The 22,863-nt window shown below is 48.5% G+C and overlaps 1 protein-coding gene across 1 annotated transcript; it reads left to right on the plus strand.

Moving 5' to 3' along the window:
- LOC142571011 (uncharacterized) lies at positions 1 to 22,764 on the plus strand. The gene is made up of 6 exons (XM_075679311.1): positions 1 to 596; positions 13,352 to 13,704; positions 14,820 to 14,940; positions 17,881 to 18,113; positions 19,738 to 19,986; positions 21,188 to 22,764. The coding sequence occupies exons 1-6, from the start codon at positions 294 to 296 to the stop codon at positions 21,345 to 21,347; spliced, it is 1,419 nt and encodes a 472-aa protein (XP_075535426.1). The 5' UTR covers positions 1 to 293; the 3' UTR covers positions 21,348 to 22,764.
- The last annotated feature ends 99 nt before the right edge of the window (positions 22,765 to 22,863 follow it).

Here is a 22,863-nt window from a genome sequence, read left to right on the forward strand (position 1 = left end):
AGTACATAAATTATGTCATCTACGTCCGACTGTCCAATCTCACCCTTTATTTTCAGCGCGTTTTCTTTTCGTTTATTGAACGTAAAAAGTACTTTCCATAATATATTTTGCCTCTGCCAGCTGATTATTGGCCAGCAACCCTTCGTGAGTATGGGTCACGGTATGAAGTCATCATCATCGTCATTAGGAGCGCGCCTGTGCACGAGGCAGCACCGTCGCTCATTCGTGGCGCAGGTGATCTTCCGGGAGCAACAGAGAGAAGCAGAAGAAGAAAAGAGAAACGTCCGACGGAAATGGAGACCCAGTTGCACCACACCGAGGACGGGAGGGAGCGTCGCGTCTACTTTCTCAACGTCAGCTCGAAAGGGGGAACCGAAGGTACTTCGACGACGAGAACGGGGGCTACCTGCGAAGCATCCAGTAATGCCACCGGTTGCGGCTTCTGGGGGACCGGTTCGTCGCCTACCGGTTCGTCCCTAGTCGTTTCGTCCATGGCCCCACTCAATGCTCGGGCTGCTGACTCTCCGGGCCTCGCGGAGTTCTTCGCCGAGGAGCCCGCGGTGCCACCCAATCCTTTCTTGGGCCGGCGCAGCCATGTACGTTGCATCACGATCTTTCGCTACCATCAGTTTATGTTTGCTTCGTATATGGGTACAGTCAACCATCGAGACTGAGTGAATCTCTAGGCGGGAGGTCGTGCGATAGTTGCCATATAATACGTGGCACGGCAATACCCCCATCCATCTCACGTATATGACCGCAAGGTGTTGGTTGCTTTACGCCGCAGCGTGCAATGAGCGATCATTGGTCCTTCAACCACTGCATCGTGGGAACCTATACGAACATGCATCCCGCTTTTGCTACTCTGGGCTACTGGAACAATGGCGTGGGGTGCACAACGACTATCGCGGATAGCTGAGAGCTTACCAGACTTTAATTACACGCACTGAATTGTTCGTGTCAGGCCATCTTGGATTAAGAAAAATACCAGCATTCCTTCCCGCCATTCTTTTTTTCAGTTCAATGGCGAAAGCATTAAGGCGCCGAGAGCAGCGCCACAGCGAACAACCCACCGTGCAGAGTAATAGCAAGCTAGGTTAGGTGTTGTTGAGGGAGTGGTGAAAGCTGTGAAAGTGCTTCAGAAAAATCTCAAGCTAGCGTTCATACGCAAGTGGTAACAGCTAGGATTCATGCAAAAGAGCTGTCAGATGAATGAATGTGTGATGTTTAGTGGCGCAAAGACCAGGTATGGCCAAAGAGCGCCATGCTAATGTTAATGAGTTTGCAGTGAAGCTATGATTTCTATGAAGTTAATGTGACCTGGCTGTAAAGGGGCCTTCAAATAGTTGCTATGAAGTGCGTAAAATCCATGTGTAATAAGATTATGGCGATGACAAACGACGGGAACAATGAACATTAATATGCATTGCGAGAGAATGATACGATATATAAGATATGTCTGATGCTAAAATTAGCTAGAACACTACTGCATCATTAGAGCCCTTTAAACACAAGGGCCTGGAGGCATGTGCTATACAAGACATTATCGCAGCAGTATCCTGTAGAAAGAGGATGCGCTACGAATTTAATGGGCTTATAACATGCAGGACAACATCATTCAAGAAATCGAGGACTGCTTTGGTGTTAAAAAGCGGTTGTTTACCTAGAAACATAGACGGTTGAAGAGGGATACACTAACGGTATGCAAGAGGAAAATGTTTCTTTCTCTCAGCTTCGTCTTCCCGACACTCCAGAGGGACGTGGAGAACGGTCAGCCTCGCACCACATCTACCACAGGTTGGAGGTTCATTTCGAGAAAGTAGAAAATTACGGGTCCCAAATGTGTGTCCTATTCTGAGACGACATAATAGGACATCTGTTCGCCGGGATTTTGTTGCGGAGGACCAAAAACCTAACTCTGTCTCGAGTACGTGGATCTTATTATTTGTTTCCGCATCCCACAAGCGTTGCCAGTGGTTCCGCAGTTTCCTTCGTAAGAGAGGCTTCAGATCAGTAGCAGGGACCGCCGCGGTAAGTGTAGCTTGCGATGTAATTGATCTGGCCATTCGGTCTGCTAGAACATTACCCTCGATGCGTCTATGGGCCAGTTACCCGGCATATAATGATATTGTCACGTGTTAGTGACGTATAAAGAACACAGTAGAAATACTGTGGAAGACGAAACTAACTTTTATTGGGCGAACCTGTGCCCACAAAAACAGGCTACACTTAAAGAACGGCGACAGCGGCGAACACAGTCGGCGATCGTCAAAATCTGATCAGCGGGTCAAGCGCGTCGGCTTTTATACATCAGTCTTCGAATGTTCCACAGTAATCGCTGGGACCCGCGTGCCGTCCACAAAGTTCTACACCATTCGCGTCGCGCATACATGCAATCAGATTACACAAGGTTCGGCGACAACAGACAGCGGATAGAAGCATCGATAACATTCTAGAAATTTCCTATATATGTAGGCGCGTCCTGCTCCGAGCGATAACATTTGTTAGGCGGTGGAACGTGCTCACCCGATAAAGATAAACATGTACACATGTAAATACCCCCCTCTTAAAAAGCATGGACCCGATGCTGCAAACAGACGAAAGTAATAAACAAAAACACCCTTTGCAAAGAAACAACAAACTAAGGAAGTTCGTCAGCGTGCGTAAAAGGTCTTAAGACGCACCACGTGGACCACTTCAGATCGTGCACGGCGCCGCTATGAATGCGAAATGCCGTCTGAAACGACCACATAGTCCAATTCGCCAACACGTCGGATGATCTTGTAGGGTCCGAAATAGCGTCGCAATTTTCTCACTGAGTACTCGTCGAGGTATTGGGGTCCAAACCCAAACACGTTCGCCAGGTTGCTACTGGACGTAGCGTCGTCGGAGGTTGTATAGTGCCGGCTGTCGGTACGTTGCTGGTTCTTGATCCGTAGGCGGCCGAGCTGTCGGGCTTCTTCGGCTCGCTGGAGATAGGTAGCGACGTCAAGATGATCTTCGTCGGTGAGGTGCTGCAGCACGGCGTCGAGAGTCGTAGTCGGGTTCCTGCCGTAAACCAGCTTGAACGGCGTGATCTGTGTTGTTTCTTGCACCGCCGTGTTGTAAGCGAAGGTTACGTACGGCAGGACGGCATCCCACGTCTTGTGCTCGACGTTCAGGCGCTCCGTGAGACCATTCGTCTTGGGGTGGTAGGCAGTTGTCCTTCTGTGGTTTGTATGGCTGTATTGCAGTATAGCTTGGGTGAGGTCTGCTGTAAAGGCCGTTCCTCTGTCGATGATGAGGACTTCTGGGGCTACATGTTGCAGCAGGATGTTCTCGACGAAAAATTTTGCCGCTTCGGCTGCGCTGCCTTTCGGTAAAGCTTCAGTTTCAGTGAAGCGAGTGAGATAGTCCGTCGCCACGACGATCCACTTATTTCCGGATGTTGATGCGGGAAACGGTCCCAACAAATCCATCCCGATCTGCTGAAATGGTCGGCAAGGAGGTTCGATCGACTGTAGTAATACTGCTGGCCTTGTCGGTGGTGGCTTGCGTTGCTGACAGTCTCGGCATGTCTTGACGTAACGGGCGACGTCGGTGTTCAGACGCGGCCAGTAATACCTTTCCTGTATCCTCGGCAGTGTCCGGGAGAATCCGAGGTTCCCAGCGGTTGGATCGTCATGTAAGGCGTGCAGTACTTCTGGACGCAGCGATGACAACAAGAAGGTAGTTGGCGCGGACTGGTGAGAAGTTCTTCTTCACGAGCAGGTTGTTTTGCAGCGTGAACAAAGACAATCCGCGTATAAATGCCTTAGGGACAACGTCGGTGTTCCCTACCAAATACTCGACGAGGCCATTTAGCTCCGGGTCTGCTCGTTGCTGTTTAGTGAAGTCTTCCGCGCTTATTATTCCAAGGAAGGCGTCGTCGTCCTCGTCTTCTTGCGGTGGGAGATCGATGGGGGCGCGTGATAGACAGTCGGTGTCAGAGTGTTCTCGTCCGGACTTGTAGATTAGCGTGATACCATATTCTTGTAGTCTGAGGCTCCACCGCGCGAGCCATCCTGAAGGGTACCCTAAGTTAGCTAGCCAACACCACGCGTGATGGTCGCTGACGACTTTGAATGGCCTGCCATATAGGTATGGGCGGAATTTTGCTGTAGCCCAAGTGATGGCGAGGCATTCCTTTTCAGTCGTAGAATAATTACTTTCCGCTTTTGACAGCGACCGGCTAGCATAAGATATCACCCGTTCAAGTCCGTCTTTCCTCTGTACTAGTGCGGCACCGAGGCTTATGCTACTGGCGTCAGTGTGGATTGCGGTATCGGCATCTTCGTCGAAGTTCGCAAGTACCGGTGGCAACTGCATACTTCGTTTGAGTTCTTGAAATGCGTCGGCCTGCGGCGTTTCCCACTTGAACTCGACATCGCATTTGGTTAGATCTATTAGTGGCTCCGCGATGCGTGAAAGGCCCTTGACGAAGCGCCTATAGTAGGCACACAAGCCAAGGAATCTACGCACTGCCTTCTTGTCGATGGGCTGCGGGAACTTTGCGATGGCAGCTGTGTTCTGCGGGTCGGGGCGGACTCCAGATTTGCTGATGACGTGGCCTAGAACAGAAGCTCATCGTAAGCGAAGCGGCACTTTTCCGGCTTCAGATTGAGCCCTGATGACTTCATCATCATCATCATCAGCCTGGTTACGCCCACTGCAGGGCAAAGGCCTCTCCCATACTTCTCCAACAACCCCGGTCATGTACTAATTGTGGCCATGCCGTCCCTGCAAACTTCTTAATCTCATCCGCCCACCTAACTTTCTGCCGCCCCCTGCTACGCTTCCCTTCCCTTGGGATCCAGTCCGTAACCCTTAATGACCATCGGTTATCTTCCCTCCTCATTACATGTCCTGCCCATGCCCATTTCTTTTTCTTGATTTCAACTAAGATGTCATTAACTCGCGTTTGTTCCCTCACCCAATCAGCTCTTTTCTTATCCCTTAACGTTACACCTATCATTCTTCTTTCCATAGCTCGTTGTGTCGTCCTCAATTTGAGCAGAACCCTTTTCGTAAGCCTCCAGGTTTCTGCCCCGTAGGTGAGTACTGGTAACACACAGCTATTATATACTTTTCTCTTGAGGGATAACGGCAACCTGCTGTTCATGATTTGGGAATGCCTGCCAAACGCACTCCAGCCCATTCTTATTCTTCTGATTATTTCCGTCTCATGATCCGGATCCGCCGTCACTACCTGCCCTAAGTAGATGTATTCCCTTACGACTTCCAGCGCCTCGCTGCCTATTGTAAATTGCTGTTCTCTCCCGAGACTGTTAAGCATTACTTTAGTTTTCTGCATATTAATCTTTAGACCCACTCTTCTGCTTTGCCTCTCTAGGTCAGTGAGCATGCATTGCAATTGGTCCCCTGAGTTACTAAGCAAGGCAATATCATCAGCGAATCGCAAGTTACTAAGGTATTCTCCATTAACTTTTATCCCCAATTCTTCCCAATCCAGGTCTCTGAATACCTCCTGTAAACACGCTGTGAATAGCATTGGAGATATCGTATCTCCCTGCCTGACGCCTTTCTTTATTGGGATTTTGTTGCTTGCTTTATGGAGGACTACGGTGGCTGTGGAGCCGCTATAGATATCTTCCAGTATTTTTACATATGGCTCATCTACACCCTGATTCCGTAATGCCTCCATGACTGCTGAGGTTTCGACTGAATCAAACGCTTTCTCGTAATCAATGAAAGCTATATATAACGGTTGCTTATATTCTGCACATTTCTCTATCACTTGATTGATAGTGTGAATATGGTCTATTGTTGAGTAGCCTTTACGGAATCCTGCCTGGTCCTTTGGTTGACAGAAGTCTAAGGTGTTCCTGATTCTATTTGCAATTACCTTAGTAAATACTTTGTAGGCAACAGACAGTAAGCTGATCGGTCTATAATTTTTCAAGTCTTTGGCGTCCCCTTTCTTATGGATTAGGATTATGTTAGCGTTCTTCCAAGATTCCGGTACGCTCGAGGTCATGAGGCATTGCGTATACAGGGTGGCCAGTTTCTCTAGAACAATCTGTCCACCATCCTTCAACAAATCTGCTGTTACCTGATCCTCCCCAGCTGCCTTCCCCCTTTGCATATCTTCTAAGGCTTTCTTTACTTCTTCCGGCGTTACCTTCGGTATTTCGAATTCCTCTAGACTATTTTCTCTTCCATTATCGTCGTGGGTGCCACTGGTACTGTATAAATCTCTATAGAACTCCTCAGCCACTTGAACTATCTCATCCATATTAGTAATGATATTGCCGGCTTTGTCTCTTAACGCATACATCTGATTCTTGCCAATTCCTAGTTTCTTCTTCACTGTTTTTAGGCTTCCTCCGTTCCTGAGAGCCTGTTCAATTCTATCCATATTATACTTCCTTATGTCAGCTGTCTTACGCTTGTTGATTAACTTCGAAAGTTCTGCCAGTTCTATTCTAGCTGTAGGGTTAGATGCCTTCATACATTGGCGTTTCTTGATCAGATCTTTCGTCTCCTGGGATAGTTTGCTGGTATCCTGCCTAACGGAGTTACCACCGACTTCCATTGCACACTCCTTAATGATGCCCACAAGATTGTCGTTCATTGCTTCAGCACTAAGGTCCTCTTCTTGAGTTAAAGCTGAATACCTGTTCTGTAGCTTGATCTGGAATTCCTCTATTGATGGACTCTAATATGGACTGATGACTTGATGGACTCTAATACTGTCGCAAGCCGCCTACGGTGATCGTCGAAATTTTCGGCGCAGACAACGACGTCATCCAAGTAAACAAGAGACGTCTGCCGGTTCAATCCTGCTAAAACCGTGTTCATGACGCGCTGAAACGTTGCAGGCGCCGAGCATAGACCGAGTGGTATGACCTTGAACTCGTAGAGGCCGTCTGGCGTGATGGAGGCGGTCTTTTCACGGTCTCTGTCGTTGACTTCTATTTGCCAGTAGCCGGATGTGAGATCCATCGATGAGAAGTGTTTAGCTTTGCAGACCCGATCCAATGCGTCGTCTATCCGTGGGAGGGGGTATACGTCTTTCTTCGGGATCTTGTTCAGTCGACGATAATCGACGCAGAAACGTAGGGTTCCGTCCTTTTTCTTCGCCAAGACTACAGGAGATGCCCACGGACTTTTCGACGGCTGGATAATGTCGTCGCGCAGCATTTCGTCGACTTTATGCCTAATAGCTTCACGTTCTCGCGTCGAAACTCGGTAAGGGCTCTGGCGGAGTGGTCGAGCGCACTCTTCAGTTATTATGCGATGCTTTGCGACTGGTGCTTGTCGAATCCTCGATGACGTCGAAAAGCAGTCTTTGTATCGTCGAAGCATACTTCTGAGCTGTTGCTGCTTAACCATGGGGAGACTTGAATTTATGTCGAAGTCTGGTTCGGGAACGGGTCGTCGGTGTAGATGCTGCAGAATCCGAGAGTACAAAGGCATTGCTGGTTTCCAGAATTTCCTCGACGTATGCGATTGTCGTACCCTTGTTGATGTGCTTGAACTTCTGGCTGAAGTTTGTCAGCAACACTTTCGTTTTTCCTCCGTGAAGTCGAGCGATCCCTCTTGCGACACAGATTTAACGGTCGAGTAGTAGACGCTGGTCAACCTCGATGACGCCTTCTATGACTGCAGGTGTTTTCATGCCGACGGAAATGACAATGCTGGAGCGGGGCGGGATGCTGACTTGATCTTCGAGCACACTCAAGGCGTGGTGACTATGAGAGCTCTCCGGCGGTAACGCTTTCTCTTCCGACAGCGTTATCGATTTCGACTTCAGGTCGATGACTGGGCCGTGTTGGTTAAGGAAGTCCATGCCGAGAATGACGTCTCGTTAACATTGTTGGAGGATAACAAAAGTGGCAGGGTAAGTCCGGTCATGAACGGTAATTCTTGCAGTGCAGATTCCAGTCGGCGTAATGAGGTGTTCTCCAGCGGTCCGAATTTGAGGGCCGCAACCCATGCAGTCTTAGCACTCTTTAACTGGGCGGGAATGTGTCCACTCATGACGGAGTAATCAGCCCCTGTGTCCACTAAGGCGGTGAATGCGTGGCCGTCGTGAAGCACGTCGAGGTCGGTGGTTCTTTGTCTTGTGTTGCAGTTAGATCGAGGCGTCGGATCACGGCTGCGTTGCCTTAACGTGTGGTGGTACGTGGCGTCGTCAGGTCGTCTTTCGTCGGCGTATTCTTTGCTTCTAGACTTCGTCGGGACGGCATCATATCGTTGTTATGTCGTCGAGATAGTCTCTTCGGCGGCTTCGTCGGCGGCGGAGGATCTTCGTCAGTTCGACGAACAGCAACCGCACCTCCATCGGTGGCTGCTTTTAGTTTTCCGGATATGGGCTAGCACCGGGCAAGGCCAGTGTATGGACGGCGCTGCGGCGACAGGTAGCGCCCTGGTGATGGCGAATGGGACTGTCGTCGAGAGCTACACTGAGTAGTGGCGAGGTATTCGGCGATATCGCGAGGGCGTTCACCTTGTTGCGGCGGCGGCAGCGGGGCGTTGACGGCGAACCCATGTAGTCCCATCTTGCAGTATGGGCATCAGCGGTGGATATGTCCGGCTTCCCCGCAGTGATAGCAGAGCGGGCGATGGTCGGGGGCGCGCCAAATTTCCGTCTTCCTCGCGTAGCTGCGCTGAGCGACGGGTGGGCGTGCGGTGGTGGACGACGGAATTGCGGCGTTACAGTGACCTGGCGTGGTCGCGGAGGGGGATCTTGAAAACGGGCGACGGCGGCGTAAATCATCGCACCCGGCACGGGAAGCGACGATGCGGGCTGCACTTTGGTAACGCCCAGTGACCGTCGAAGTTCACCCTTGACTATGTCAGCGACTGAGGCCACCTGAGGTTGCGACGAAGGAAACATTGCGCAGTTCTTCGCGCACAATGGCCCTGATGGTCTCTTGGAGATCCCCGGAACCCGGTGCTTGGATGGCGCACTGCGGCGTGAGCACTTGGCGGTTATATTGCCTAGTGCGCATTTCTAGAGTTTTCTCAGTTGTTGTTGCCTCTGTCAGGAACTCAGCTACGGTCTTCGGTGGGTTTCGGATTAGTCCGGCGAAAAGTTCTTGCTTTAGGCCTCGCATGAAGAAACGCACTTTTTTCTCTTCGGACATTTCCTGGTCGGCGTGCCGGAAAAGACAGCTAATCTCTTCCGTGAAGATGCCGATGGTCTCATTGGGTAGTTGCCCGGGGTTTCCAGCAGAACTTCGGCCCTTTCTTTTCGGACAACGCTCATGAACGTCCTCAGCAAGGCATTGTGGAACAGGTCCCATGTTTTAAGGGTGGACTCCCGGTTCTCGAACCAAGTCCTCGCGGCATCTTCCAAGGAGAAATACACATGTCGCAGCTGATCCTCAGAGGTCCAGTTGTTGAAGGTCGAGATCCTTTCGAAGGTTTCCCGCCAGGTTTCTGGATCCTCCGACGTAGCTCCACGGAAGCTAGTGGGCTCTCTGGGTTGTTGAAGTACGATGGGTGACACTGGGGCTGCCATTGTGGTTGTCTTGGCCACAATTTTCTTGGTCTTTCAGGTAGAAGTTGTTGTAGACGGCGGCTTGCTCGATGGTCCGGGACTACGTTGATGTTCTCTTTCTGGTCCGGGCTTGGCTCACGGCTTGTCGGGGACATCCGGTACATGAACTACCCAGCACCTCCACCACATTTCACGTGGTAGTGACGTATAAAGGACACAGTAGCAATACCGTGAAAGACGAAACTAACTTTTATTGGGCGAACTTGTGCCCACAAAAACAGGCTACACTTAAAGAACGGCGACAGCGGCGAACACAGTCGGCGATCGTCAAAATCTGATCAGCGGGTCAAGCGCGTCGGCTTTTATACATCAGTCGTCGAATCTTCCACAGTAATCGCTGGGACCCGCGTGCCCTCCACAAAGTTCTACACAATTCACGTCGCGCATACATGCAATCAGAATACACAAGGTTCGGTGACAACAGACAGCGGATAGAAGCATCGTTAACATTCTAGAAATTTCCTATACATATAGGCGCGTCCTGCGCTGAGCGATAACATTTGTTAGGCGGTGAAACGTGTTCACCCGATAAAGATAAACATGTACACGTGTCAGTATGCTGGTTATATATGTACGCTCTACAAAGAACTGAGCAGAGCTCAATAGGCACAATGTTTTTGGGTTTACATAGTGACTTCAGGGCTTTTACGACGCTTAGAGAGTCTGTAAATGTGACTGTTTTTCGAAGTTTTGATTTCATTATATGCTTCACTGCCGACAATAGTGCATAGGCTTCTGCCTGAAATATACTAGTCTCTAGGTGCAGTACGCCAGATCCCGAGAAAAATGGGCCGATGACTGCGTAAGAAACTGCTGCATCTGAGTTGGAAGCGTCCGTGTAAAACTCAGTGCAAGGGTACTTATACTGCAGTTCTAAGAAATGCATTTTAATATGTGCCTCTGGTGCATGTTTCGTGACGTCTACAAACGACATATCAGTCTCTGAGCTGCCACTGCCATGGCGGTAACATACAAACTACAATTGTATAAATACATATAATTAAATAAATACATACAATACATACAATTAAATACATACAATTGTATGACGCAGCATACTTGATGCGAAAGTTAGAATTAAGTGCTTTGTTTCAATCTCCTTGTGATCGCGCCTCATCTTTATTCTCTTGACATTGATCACATTTTGATCGCTCCAGCCCTCCAGTAGTTCAGCTTCAGTCAGCTCTATGAAATGAGCATCGGAAGCGACTCTGTGGGTGGTGTTCATTGGGCAGTGCGGTGTGACCATCACTGGAAGACTCCCGAAAGATACTGGTTTAGAGGGTTTTTCGTGGAGTTATAAAAAGAGATCGCCGCTTGCCAACTTGGAGACTTTATAACGTGGGCCAAAAGCTTCCTAAGTAACCAGAAAAGGTGAGATCATTCTCGCTGCCTCTTCTTTTTTCTCTGAATGTATTACACAAAATCGTGGAAAATTGCCAATGTTTCAGCCAGAAAACTCGAAAAAGTCTCCGGTGCGCCCTCGTTTTTGACGGTGATCAGGGAGTGGAGCGTATGAGTTTTCTACGTGTAAAGGCAAATTGCTAGGCAGCAACACCAGCCACCCACGATGGAGGCCAACAAGAGGACGCTGCAACACCTGGAGACACAGGTCCTACAAACGCCAGCTGTACGCTATTGCTATGACCAAACATGGCATACCCAAGGTTGGCTGCCCACACAAGGTTAACCCTTGCCGTCCAGAAAGTTTGAAGTGAGGAGAAGTGAAGAGAGGACAGGAAAGATTAAAAGTGAGAGAGAAAGACGAAGATCGAAGAGGAGGACAGGAAAAGGCGACTGCCAATTTCCTCCAGGCGGGTCAATCTGGAGGTGCCGTCTACGTGAAACGTAGGCCAAAGAGGTGTGTTGCCGCCACTGAGGGGCCGTAAAAGTCCAAACACCCGGCACTGGCTCAGCCCCCAGGATCCTCTTTTCCCCGGACACGGCTAAGCCGCGCACGGCTACACGCGGGAGGGTCCAATCCTCGTGTGCTCGGGTACGCAGTCTCGAAAAGAAGTGTCAGATATCATTCGTACATGTTTGGCAGGTAATCGAGCATCTTGCTCAATAGGTTCCTGGCATTTATTTGGACCTCTTTGAAACCTACATAATCTTCCTACCCGCGTTCGTTCTGGTATTACGTGTGCAACGTAGAACGAACGGCTTCTACTGACCACGATTGCCAGCACCACAGCCGGCAGGAATGAAGCTGGAATTTGTGCTCGAGCGACTCTTCGACAGTCATGCTGTTGACAGTGTTCCCGCCAACTTGTTTCATCATTTAGAACGTAGTTCTTAGGCACCTTATCCTGCATTTTGCATCGGCGTGATCCCTCGGCGTAGCCGAGTGAACGAGCACAACGAAGGATGAAATAGCAAACGTGGAGCGCAGCAGGGCATGAAAGACGGCGATAGCGATGAGAACACGAGAAAGAAAGCGGAGGAAGAGGGTATGGCGAAAGTGTAAGGAAAGCGTAGTGCCGCGCAAGACGGGCTCTGCGCCGGCAGCCGTTACGAGATGGCGCCAGTGTAGCGTGCCGTCGTCTATTCATCGATGGCATGCGGCGAGCGCGTCCACCGATACTATATACGGAAACAAAGCGCTGCATGAGCGTAGGTTTGTCTGCGGCAGCTGCTGTGAATCGCGCCCACGCGTCACCCACGCGCTGCCTCTCGACATCTCCCGATTAGCAAGGCACTCGCGCCACTCTTCGCTCCGTTTGCGACGTGCCGCACGAGACAAATTGTGTGCGCCAGCCAATATATCGCGAAATGAAAACGCGAGCTGCGGTGAAATTTCGCGTTAATGAGTATTCCGCCATATAGTGAGAGTGTTACTTTAGGAAAGGTGACAAGTAAGGTTGAAATGTGTCGAGAAGGTGTATATAATTATTTTTTATGTTTCTAACTAAGCCAGTAACGTAAAAGTTTCGCCACATATTAAACTTAGCATTCTCCCTATTTCTATTGAATTCGAAGTTTGTGTCTTGCACAGCTGTATTATATGACTTTGTGAAACAGCGGATAACACGTGTATGACATTCTGGAACGCGTGAATAAGTAACCTTTTTTAAGGCTGTAATAAATCTTCATAGAACAAACATTCAACGTTCATCACTTAGAAATCATGCTTCCTACTTTAACGAAATATAAGTGTCGTGTCTCACATGTTCACTGACGAGACCAGGAAAAAGCAGCTACATGCCTCGTATAACATGTAAATGATGTAAGAAGACGAGTGTTCAGTAATTATTTCGAAAGTACAACTTTCAGTGCGCGTCAAACATAGAATGGCCGCCGTCTTCTGTAAATATGAAACTTCGGCTGCGTTTGGCCCTCCCAGAAAAGTGGGGTAACTTTTTAAGCATTTCTTACAACGCACCTAAACGGGTCGGAAAAAAAAATGTAAGAACTCGAGGGTTTAGCAAGTTGCATTTAAACCCTAATATAGATTCAAAATTTGCCTGCACATTGCCCCCTAACGTTCCCCACATTACCCGAAAATATAAATTTTGTTAGTGATGTATAGATTTTTCCTTAAACCGTGAAAACTGGCAGATAATATGTTTTGAGTGATCCCATAGTCGCTTTGGCAGCTTCGCTGTAAAAGCAACTCCCAGTTTTTCGAATAGAACGATTCTATTACAATTCCTGTAGCACTAGTCGAGTGGTCCGACCAGGCACATTATCATCCGGAGCGGCCGGCCGGGAATGGCGGATGATACGAAAGAAATAGAACCGAATGACAGGGATTTTGACATTATTCCTAACCTTGCTTTGCATGCTTCTTTTTTTATCGCGCAGCCAAGCTTCGCGGCGTACGCGGACGCGGCTCCGCTCGCGACGACGGTGAGAGCGGGAACCGATGGGCGGGCCAACGACGACGACGCGGGCGGTGCGTTCTCCTGGCTGCGAAACTTCCTCGTCGGCGTTCTGGTCGCCTCGCTGCTCGTCTTCGTCGCCTCGGCGGGCGGCATCATCGACTGGACTGGCGGCGCTGCGGTCGAGCTGCCCAGCAGAGATGCCAGGCCGCCGACCACGTCCTCCGACGAGATGGAGGTGGTCGACGCGCGCCGTTTCAGCGCCGCCGCGCCCCAGGCGCCGGTTGTTCCCGGCGCCGCCGCTGTCGACGAGGACGGAGCGGGAAGCCAGATTCAGTGAGAAATGCCGGTGCTGCTTTTCGGGCGTTTCGATGGCCGGCGACGACATCGCAGCCTTTGTGGCGGTCGCGCGAGCATGCAGCAGCGATGTGAAGCGCACACCTTGATAGCATTTTCAATTCAATTCAATTCAGTTTTATTGAACATCCGTCAGATGCTTTGAACGCGGACAGAAATGCCAAGAAGGCTCGACTGGGTTCGTGCCCCGGAGCAGGGCATACAGAGGCATCAATTCCGTACGTATACAAGAAAAAGGAGAATGCATGAAATGCGAGAACTACGGGACCTACAGACCAGGAAATTATGAAAGGAAATATGCTTCAATAAAACTTGGTGCTGGGCTAGTTGGTGATGCATTCTTTAAAACTGATGGTAGCGCTAAAAAGGACGGACACACGATGAAAAGACGACACGACGACGAGGAAACGGAGGGCGTTTCCTCGTCGTCGTGTCGTCTTTTCATCGTGTGTCCGTCCTTTTTAGCGCTACCATCAGTTTTAAAGTATGAAAGGAAAGACATGAAAAAAAAATATAGGAAAGGTACGAAAACATTGCAAAAGGGCCACATGATTATGAACAGTAGTTCAACAAATAAAGTAATATAACGGGAAAGTTAAAAATTATGGGGTTTCACGTGCCAAAACCACTTTCTGATTATGATGCATGCCGTAGTGGAGGGCTCCGGAAATTTCGACCACCTGTGGTTCTTGAACGTGCGCCGAAATCTAAGTACACGGGTGTTTTCGCATTTCCGCCCATCGAAATGCGGCCGCCGTGGCCGGGATTCGATCCCGCGACCTCGTGCTCAGCAGCCCAACACCATATAGCCACTGAGCAACCCAGCGGGTAACGGAAAAGTTGTATACTTCGTAGATCTTTCAAGGAGGTCAAGTCCACAGCGAGGTCCGATTATAATTTGGGACTTTCTTATCTGTTTGTCTCCAGCATCGCTTTTAAAGACAGCGCTCTCCTGTGGGCGAGCATGAACACTTCGAACTATTCTGTAGCTTCAGAAGGATTTGTTGGCATGGTTAATATATATTTAGGAAAATTACGTTGCCATGCACCAAGCAAACGCGAGCTTTTCTTTAGTTTCCTTTCAATTCTTGCAGCGGGAATTTCACAATGGCCGGCATTCCGTCAGCGCCGTCCGCTACGAGAATTCCAACCGTGAAGGAAGAACACGAAGCTGACGTTGGGTCACCCGAGAGCCATCTTCCTATGCGCATGCTGGTAAGCGGGCGTCACATGTCGGTCACTCTTTGACCGACGGGTGGCGTTCTGCGGCTGAGAACGACATTTCGGCTTCCCTTCCCAAATGCAGTGGTGGCGTTCCGAAGATGCCGGGACGTAAAAAAGAAGGCAAAAGAAATCTACATTTATCTGTAGAACAATGAGCTATGGCCGATGGAAATGAACTGGCCGCGCATCCAAAATTCGGAGATAATCGGCGAGCTTTAGTAATCTATCGTGTGATGCGTGTGTAATTAATTGGGGATGGCAATGTTATATATGTTTTATGAACAGCGGCACATACCCAGTGGGACATATCCAGTGGCACAGTCTGGCGTGAGAGGAGATAGATAGATAGATAGATAGATAGATAGATAGATAGATAGATAGATAGATAGATAGATAGATAGATAGATAGATAGATAGATAGATAGATAGATAGATAGATAGATAGATAGATAGTAAAAGCGCGTGAGGTATCCTAAGAATGCAAATCGCATTAATGGTCCCAACTCTGCTATTTTGTTTTCATAGCTAGGGTGTCTAGGACGTAGTAAACTCGACCACGTGACGAATACGGGATCTTTTGCAGCGAGTTCGAAGCCGCAATGAACGAAATTTTCCACTGCAGTTTCGCGGTCGAAAGCGGTCTTTGAAGAATGCTTTGGCTGAGATAATGTAACGATTCTACTCCGATTGTTCTCCTTTTCGAGCTTCCTCAGTGGTCAGAGCGGCTCTCCGCCTGCGTTATCACCACCACCACCCTGTCGTCAGCGGTGAATGACAAAGAAATAAAATCAAGCGAAAGAAATCTCTACATCATACAGTCTTAAAAAGGTTTGCGCGCTTTGGGGTTTATCTTGTCCCACAACGGTAATTGTCATAATTGTCATTTGTCTTACCCGCATTTCTTTCCTTTAACGCTGCGCGCGGCATTTCCAAGTCACGAACGCCGTGCACTTGATCGGCGTGATATAGCATTCTCAAGAAAGCAGCGAGTGCAGAGTTTTCGAGAAAGGAAACGCAAGCAAAGCACATAACGATTATTGTTGTGGGACCAGATAAGCCCCAAATGGGTGCAAACTTTTATTGCGATAGCAATTATATATAGACACTCCAGGCGCATTTCTGCCGTCGCCGTGATGTTCCATATAAAGTCAAAGGACGGAAACATCGTCGCCACGCGTCGTATGCGGTATGTGCAAGTGAAAGCGTGCGAGGGTGAGCCGCGAATGGAGGTTCAATCTCGCACGTGCAAGGGAGAAAAGCAGGGAGGAAGCGTGTCGTCTTTCGTCAAGCACAAGGCACTGGGGGAGGGGAGGGAGGGGGCGTTACACTCCGGCGGCTGCTGCGTATGTCGCGACCGCGCGGTGCCTTTTTGAAAGCGATGCGCGACGGGGATAGAGTGCACCGAATGCCGATAACTTCGTGTGCGCTGCGTTTTCACCAGTTCGTTCGCGTTCAAGCGAGAGGCAACATGAAAGTCAATTCGCTCGTTGCTGCTGCCGCGCTTCCTCACTCCAGTGTTTTTACAGCGAGTGTGCGTGATCGTCGAGAGAGATGTGTTCATGTTTGCTTGTGCGCGCGTGGCACCATGCTTGTTAATTTAGTTAGTCAGCGAATGTTTGCAAGTTAATGCGGCCGATAAAGCTACTATCCTTGCTTCGTATAGTTATTTACTGATTTGCTATGGCAACCGATGTTTCGACTTTTGGGGCGAAACTGCGACGTTTTTTTTAAAGAGTGTACCTGGCCTGATTTTACGTGTGAGAAGTTAAGAGGGAGCGTTAGCTCGGGGTCAACTCACATTTTCTTATTCAAATACATGTAAAACGCAGAAATTCTGAAACTACAGCTGCAACGATTTGAATGAAAACAAACTAAGTTTATAACTTTATGTAACTCTGTACCGAAAACAGATATCGCACTTTAGTAAGTTACATCTGTTGGAAAAAGTAATAGAGCATCTGCCACATTAACCTAAAATGAAAAAAAAAACGCGATATATTTGAATTGACAGCTTATGCGTCATTTTTACAATGTTTACGAAAATTCTTCAAAAGACCTGTGGTATGGTTGGTAGACTCTGATATATTTTAGAGCGGAGTAGAATACATCGAGTTTATTCGTTTTAGACCTGTTAATTCGTGTAGCTTACAGAATTGACATCGTTTTTTAATGCTGAGCTAAGAACTTGTAAACTTGCACGAGTTTTCGAAATATTGAAGTTTCCAATATTTAAGAAAATGATGGCATAAACTGAAAATCTGCTTCTTATAGCATATCATATTGACCGCAAATAAAGACGTGGACAGCGGAAGGGAACACAAAAACAATGTAGGCAGTATTTCTTCAGTGTTCCCTTCCGCTGTCCCCGTCTTTATTTGCGGTCAATATGATATGCAGTAAACACCAACTAGGCCAAACTGAAGTTCTTCTACTTCTTACAGTTACTATTAGACGTTAACTTCGTCTTTTTCGTGCGACAAATCTCACCTAAATCGACGCAGTGGTCGCCGAGAAAAAAAACGAGTTATGTCTTCTTACCTATTTATACGTAGCAGCTCCCGAACCTATTAAGCGTCCTTGCAATTTTTTGTTATTATCGCGTGAGTGTCGACCACATTACGTGAGCGTCGACCACACCGCGTGCCAGCGGCTTTGTAGCGGCAAAGGACACTCTTGAAACGAACAGCGCATGCTGCACATGGCACAAGAACTGGAAATCGTCTTGCTCGCCCGCGTATATACTTCCGCCAATCCCGCCGGCCCTCGCCGCTACAAGGCTTCTGACATGCTATGCGGTAGACGCTCGGGCGATATTATTTAAAAAAAAATGAAGTAAGGCTCTACACAGGAGAGTGTTGAAAGAACTGGCTGTATATTGTATGTAGCTACGAGGTTGACTCCTTTTTGCGACGTGTGCAACGCGTGGTGCAGTGGAAGCGCGAGTGTGGCCACTACTTCTACACGTACTGCGACAGCATACGCCAGGAGTGGTACCACAAGCCTTCGGCGCACGGCTGCGTGGCCACCGCGAGCGACAGCGCGCACGTGTGTAACCGGGGCGCGAACCGGTTCGTCAACCTCGAGTCGTGCTTCGCCAGCTGCGTGCACGGTGACCGCAAGCCGGACCGATGCTTCGAAAGGTCCCTCTTCACCGGGTGTGACAGGTGATGACGCTCGCTGCGGGTCGGATGGTGCCCGCTGCTGGTCATGGTCTCATCGCACAGGAAATCGCACGTTTACTCCTTTAACTGAGGCACATCCCTTCGCTGTAAGCTCGTTTTTCGAGACAACTAGAGAGACGGCAATACTGTTGGTCTCATCTGGCCACCGGACCCATTGGCTACGTTTACGTGGACGCGACGGGAACGGGTGCGACCAGAAGTCGGGTTTAGACAGCCCGACTGGACAGCGTTTGCGTGAACTCGCACCTGACGGGTCGAGATTGTTGCTAATCCTGTATCAAGGCTAGAGAAAAAACAACGCGCCCGGTTAATCAATGCTAGCTCCAAACCAGCGACCGTGTTTACACGTGCGCTTCAAGTGGGTCGGGCTGGGTTAAGGAGGTTAAGCATACATCTTCGGGCTGGCTCTCTTCGGGCTAGCTGAATATCAAGACTCTGCTCACAGTAAGGTTGACGCTTGTGGCAACCAAAAGTGCCTTTGATATTCCAAAGCCAGACTTATTTTTATTTAGTGTTCTTTGAAACACGGGGCAGTGCGGCGCTTTTGTGTTTCTTATCTGGGGCATCTTATATTGTGCACGATGCACCAGCATAAAAGGAAACATATGATTTTCAATTAAAAACAATCATTTTATTGCATACACTGGAATAATACACAAGAAGTTTGATGAGGGAGACTCTGCGATACGAGAACTATTATCAAACAGCACTGAGAGAGGCGACTGGTTCACTCATTTACTGGAATCACAGTTCCAACGCAGATTAAGTGCTTGTTTCCATACTGACCAAATGGATATATATATATATATATATATATATATATATATATAAATGAGTAGAAAGGGGTGTTTACCGAGGGGCCTGATTTTTATTAATCATATCATAAGAAGGCAACAAACAGGGACGCGAAGGAAAACATAGGGGCAATTGCTGGTACTGGCTAATTGAATGAAAGAAATGATAAATTAATGGAAATGAAGGTGGATGAAAAAACAACTTGGCGCAGGTGGGGAACGATTTAGAATCGTGCCATCTGCCATAGGCAATTTTAAAAATTTGTTGCAGCTAAAACAAAAAACACCCCCCCCACATATATATATATATATATATATATATATATATATATATATATATATATATATATATATATATATATATATATATATATATATATATATATATATAACTTTCTTATCAGGGCTAACAGTGTCATTAAATAAAATAAGTATGCCCGCGGAAAACTTCCTCTTCGCACTTATCCTATCAAATAATTATATTATTATTATTATTTATCATTTAAATGTGATATTTTGTGGAGACAGCCAGGACGGTTGGACCGTCTCGGTTGATTGGAGAAGTTCCGCGCCAGTGCACGGGCTCCAGGATACGCGCGGTACCGGGGTTGCAGCCGCACCGCGCTCTCGAACAAACCTATAGTTATACAGCTGCGCGGGTCTCTCGCATTCTCTCTGCAGCTTACGGCAGTAGCGCTGCCAAACGTTCATTTCCCCACGTGGTACATTTGTAAGGGGGCACTTGCAGCGTGTTGCAGCGAAATGCACTATGTCCTATGGATTGATCCCCGACGACCACTGGCGGCGCGCAGGGAGGACGTGGTGGAGACCTGGTGGTTCTTCGACGGCCGCCGCTGCGTCCGCTGGAACTTCCCCCTGGGCAACTGCCCGTCGGAGCAGAGCCGCGTGTTCCACACGCACGAGCAATGCGCGCTGGAGTGCGTGCCGGACTGGGAAGCGAAGCAGCCGAGCAACGCCAGCGCGGCCGTGCGGCGGCGGCGGCGGCGTAGTCGTCGCTGCGAGGCCCCCGTCGCAGCCACGTGCAGCCCGAGGCAGCTCAGGTACGTGGGATATCGGCCCGGAGGGGTGGATTCCAGGCATTAGATATAAATCTAAGGGTCAGAAAAGAACGCTTTAGCTCGCGCAGTTTTCTACAAAGGTTACCCGAGGCAACGCTGGCTCTAAAGTGCACGTCTGCAAGCGCAGCGGTTGAATCAAATTCTGGGTAACGCTGTCGTGGAGACTGTAGTTGGTGAGAGACGACGCTTATAACACGCTGCTTGAAGGCTGTGGGAAGGCCGTGGTCCCGAATTCCCAGCTAGCGGGCCTCAGCCACTGCTTGAGCGTATACTTTGTCCTCTTCATCTACAGCCGCGATGCCGCACCTCTTAGTTAAGCTTGCGGCGAGCGGCAACAGTCCCACGAGGCATAAGTAACATGGGAAAGGTTAGTGACCAGAAAACGGACATGGTGAATACACCTTGCTTGTTTTCTGGTCGCTAACGTTTCTCTTGTTAGACCTTCGAGCTCATAACCGAAACTGCACATTCGGTTATGAGGGACGCTGTAGAGTGGACGGCTCCGGATTGTTTTGACTACCCGGCGGCCTTCAATGTGCCCACAAAGCCCGGTACGCGAGCGTTTTTCGCACTCAGACCCCGTCAGAGCGCTGCCGTTGCAGCTGTGATTGAACCGTTTTACACAAACTTCACTTGACATGTGCCTTGGTGCCGCATAACGTTTATTTGACAATTTCGCGTCCGAGATGAGACGGCGTGTACCGTTGTTTGACGCACCCTCCGTTGGCCTGGCATGTCCGAGTTGAGCGTATTATGTCACCTTTGTATTTTCCGCACTTGTGGACCCCTTCATCTCGGACCGCATCTCGGCCTCCGTTCGGGACACAATACAGTGGGTGGTGTGACTTGTCCTCGCTTTTTGTCGCTCTACGTTCTTGTGTTCTGTGGACTATATAAGCAGACCTCGTTTACTCTCTTTAGCTCATCCTCTATCTATTTTTCTAGCCTATGGCTTTTATTCTTTTATATTTCATTATTACTATTAAGTTGACAGAGACTCTCTGTATTTTTTTCTGTCAAAACAAACATTCATTCATTCATGTTCAACGGAGAGTGACTAGATGGTCCCTCCTTTTCAGTAATACGAAGGAAGAGAAGTGCTATCATATTCCTGCGTGCGTGATTTCGTACAGCGTTCAGATGTCCATGCTCAGTGTAACCCACCTTTGCCGGACGAGCGCAGGTATCCTTACTTCGCGGACATGCACGCCGAAGGCAGTGCCCGCTGCGTGAGGGCGTCGGCGGGCAACCTGCTGACCCGCCGGTGCTTGGTCGGCTCGAACCGGTTCGCATCGCTGTCTACCTGCAGCCAGTTCTGCGCTACTCGGCGGCCGGCGACATGAACGGCTCCGAGCCTTCGATATCTGAATTTGAATGCTCTTTCATTAAATGGCGCCATATTGCATCCGTGAGGAACTTCGTGGAAATCCCGACGGAAAGGAATACCAAAAAGGGATAAAGGAAACACTTGAACTGTATTAGCAAAGCATCTCGTTTTCCAATACCAAAAAAAAAGTCAGAATTTTACGGTGGGGGGGAGGCTTAATAAGACAGAAAATAGCAAAAACTCGGATCGTCTACAGCGACGTTTTCTAGGAGTTACCGCACTAGCTAGCTATATGACGTCATAAAATTTGACGGCGTCCGCTAGGAGTTAATTTTTTTTATTGGTAGAGATGGACTGATTTGACTTCTAAAAGAGCGAAAGACAGAACTTGCGTAGTTTAAAAAAATTGCTCTGCGATAACGGACCAAATAGGAACAAATACTTTGAAATCCGCGCCGTCATACTGAGGCACCGGCACCTTCATTTTCAATGCTAATAATCAACGTCTTGCTGCGAAGTCAACGAAAATAGACTCTTGAAGCACTGCGAAATACACAATAATAGTATTGAAAAGCACTTTAGCAGTCTTCAGTGGTCTATTACTTTTCTTTAGTGTCCCTTTACAAGTTAAGGGCCCTCAGTGTGTGTTGCCTTCCTTCATTGGCCAATCTCGCTTTGTCCTTGACGTCAGCTTTCGAATGTGAAGGATCTTTTATAATGTAGCATACTGGCGTGAAGAAGGAACGTAAACGAGTGGCACGCCCGACACGAGGGCCATCGTGTCGAACATCATGTGACGGTTATACATACGAAGTACGGAACGCAAAAAAAAAACAAAAAAGATGAAGTAACTGAAATCGCCAAAAGCACGAAGGTAACGGGGGATAAGTCTAGTTGTACGCAATTAAGATAGACGAATTAGCATTTCGTTGGGCCGATATATGGCAACCTTACGCGCCGCGCATTTTTTTTTCGTCAAAGATATTCCTCAGTCTCACGGGTGTGCTGACCTATTGCCTCCTGCGAATGGATGTGTTTATCGAAATTCCATAAAGCTTTTTGTTGCCTCAGCACACTATACAAAAAAGAAAAGGAAACAAAAAGGAAAAAGACGCCTTTGTGAACGGTTGCCACAGCTCATACTCATCGTGCACTTCAAGTACAAAAACACCTTTATATACACGTTCTCTCCACGTATCATTGACGATTGAGGTTCATTTCGAGGTGACACGTGTTCATTGCCACTGAAACAGTTTTTTTAGACTTGATTAACCATTGTTAGTCGCCCATTTTATTGTTTCCTGTTCATGTCATTGAACGTGTTCATTTCACGCTTATACAATTGTGGCAATTTGTTTTTATACATTTATTTTGTTTACGTGCGTTCAACTACTGGTGTAGCCCCAAACGGGGCTGCAATATGTGCAAATAAATATTAAAAAAAATTCAGTGCCCTTTTACTCTGTGAAGAAGGATGACCAGCGAAGCTGTGTATGCAGGCCCCTTAATGGGGAACTGCACCTCTGCCGCGG

This window comes from Dermacentor variabilis, chromosome 2 (assembly GCF_050947875.1).
Source record: "Dermacentor variabilis isolate Ectoservices chromosome 2, ASM5094787v1, whole genome shotgun sequence".
NCBI classification, from domain to species: Eukaryota; Metazoa; Arthropoda; class Arachnida; order Ixodida; family Ixodidae; genus Dermacentor; species Dermacentor variabilis.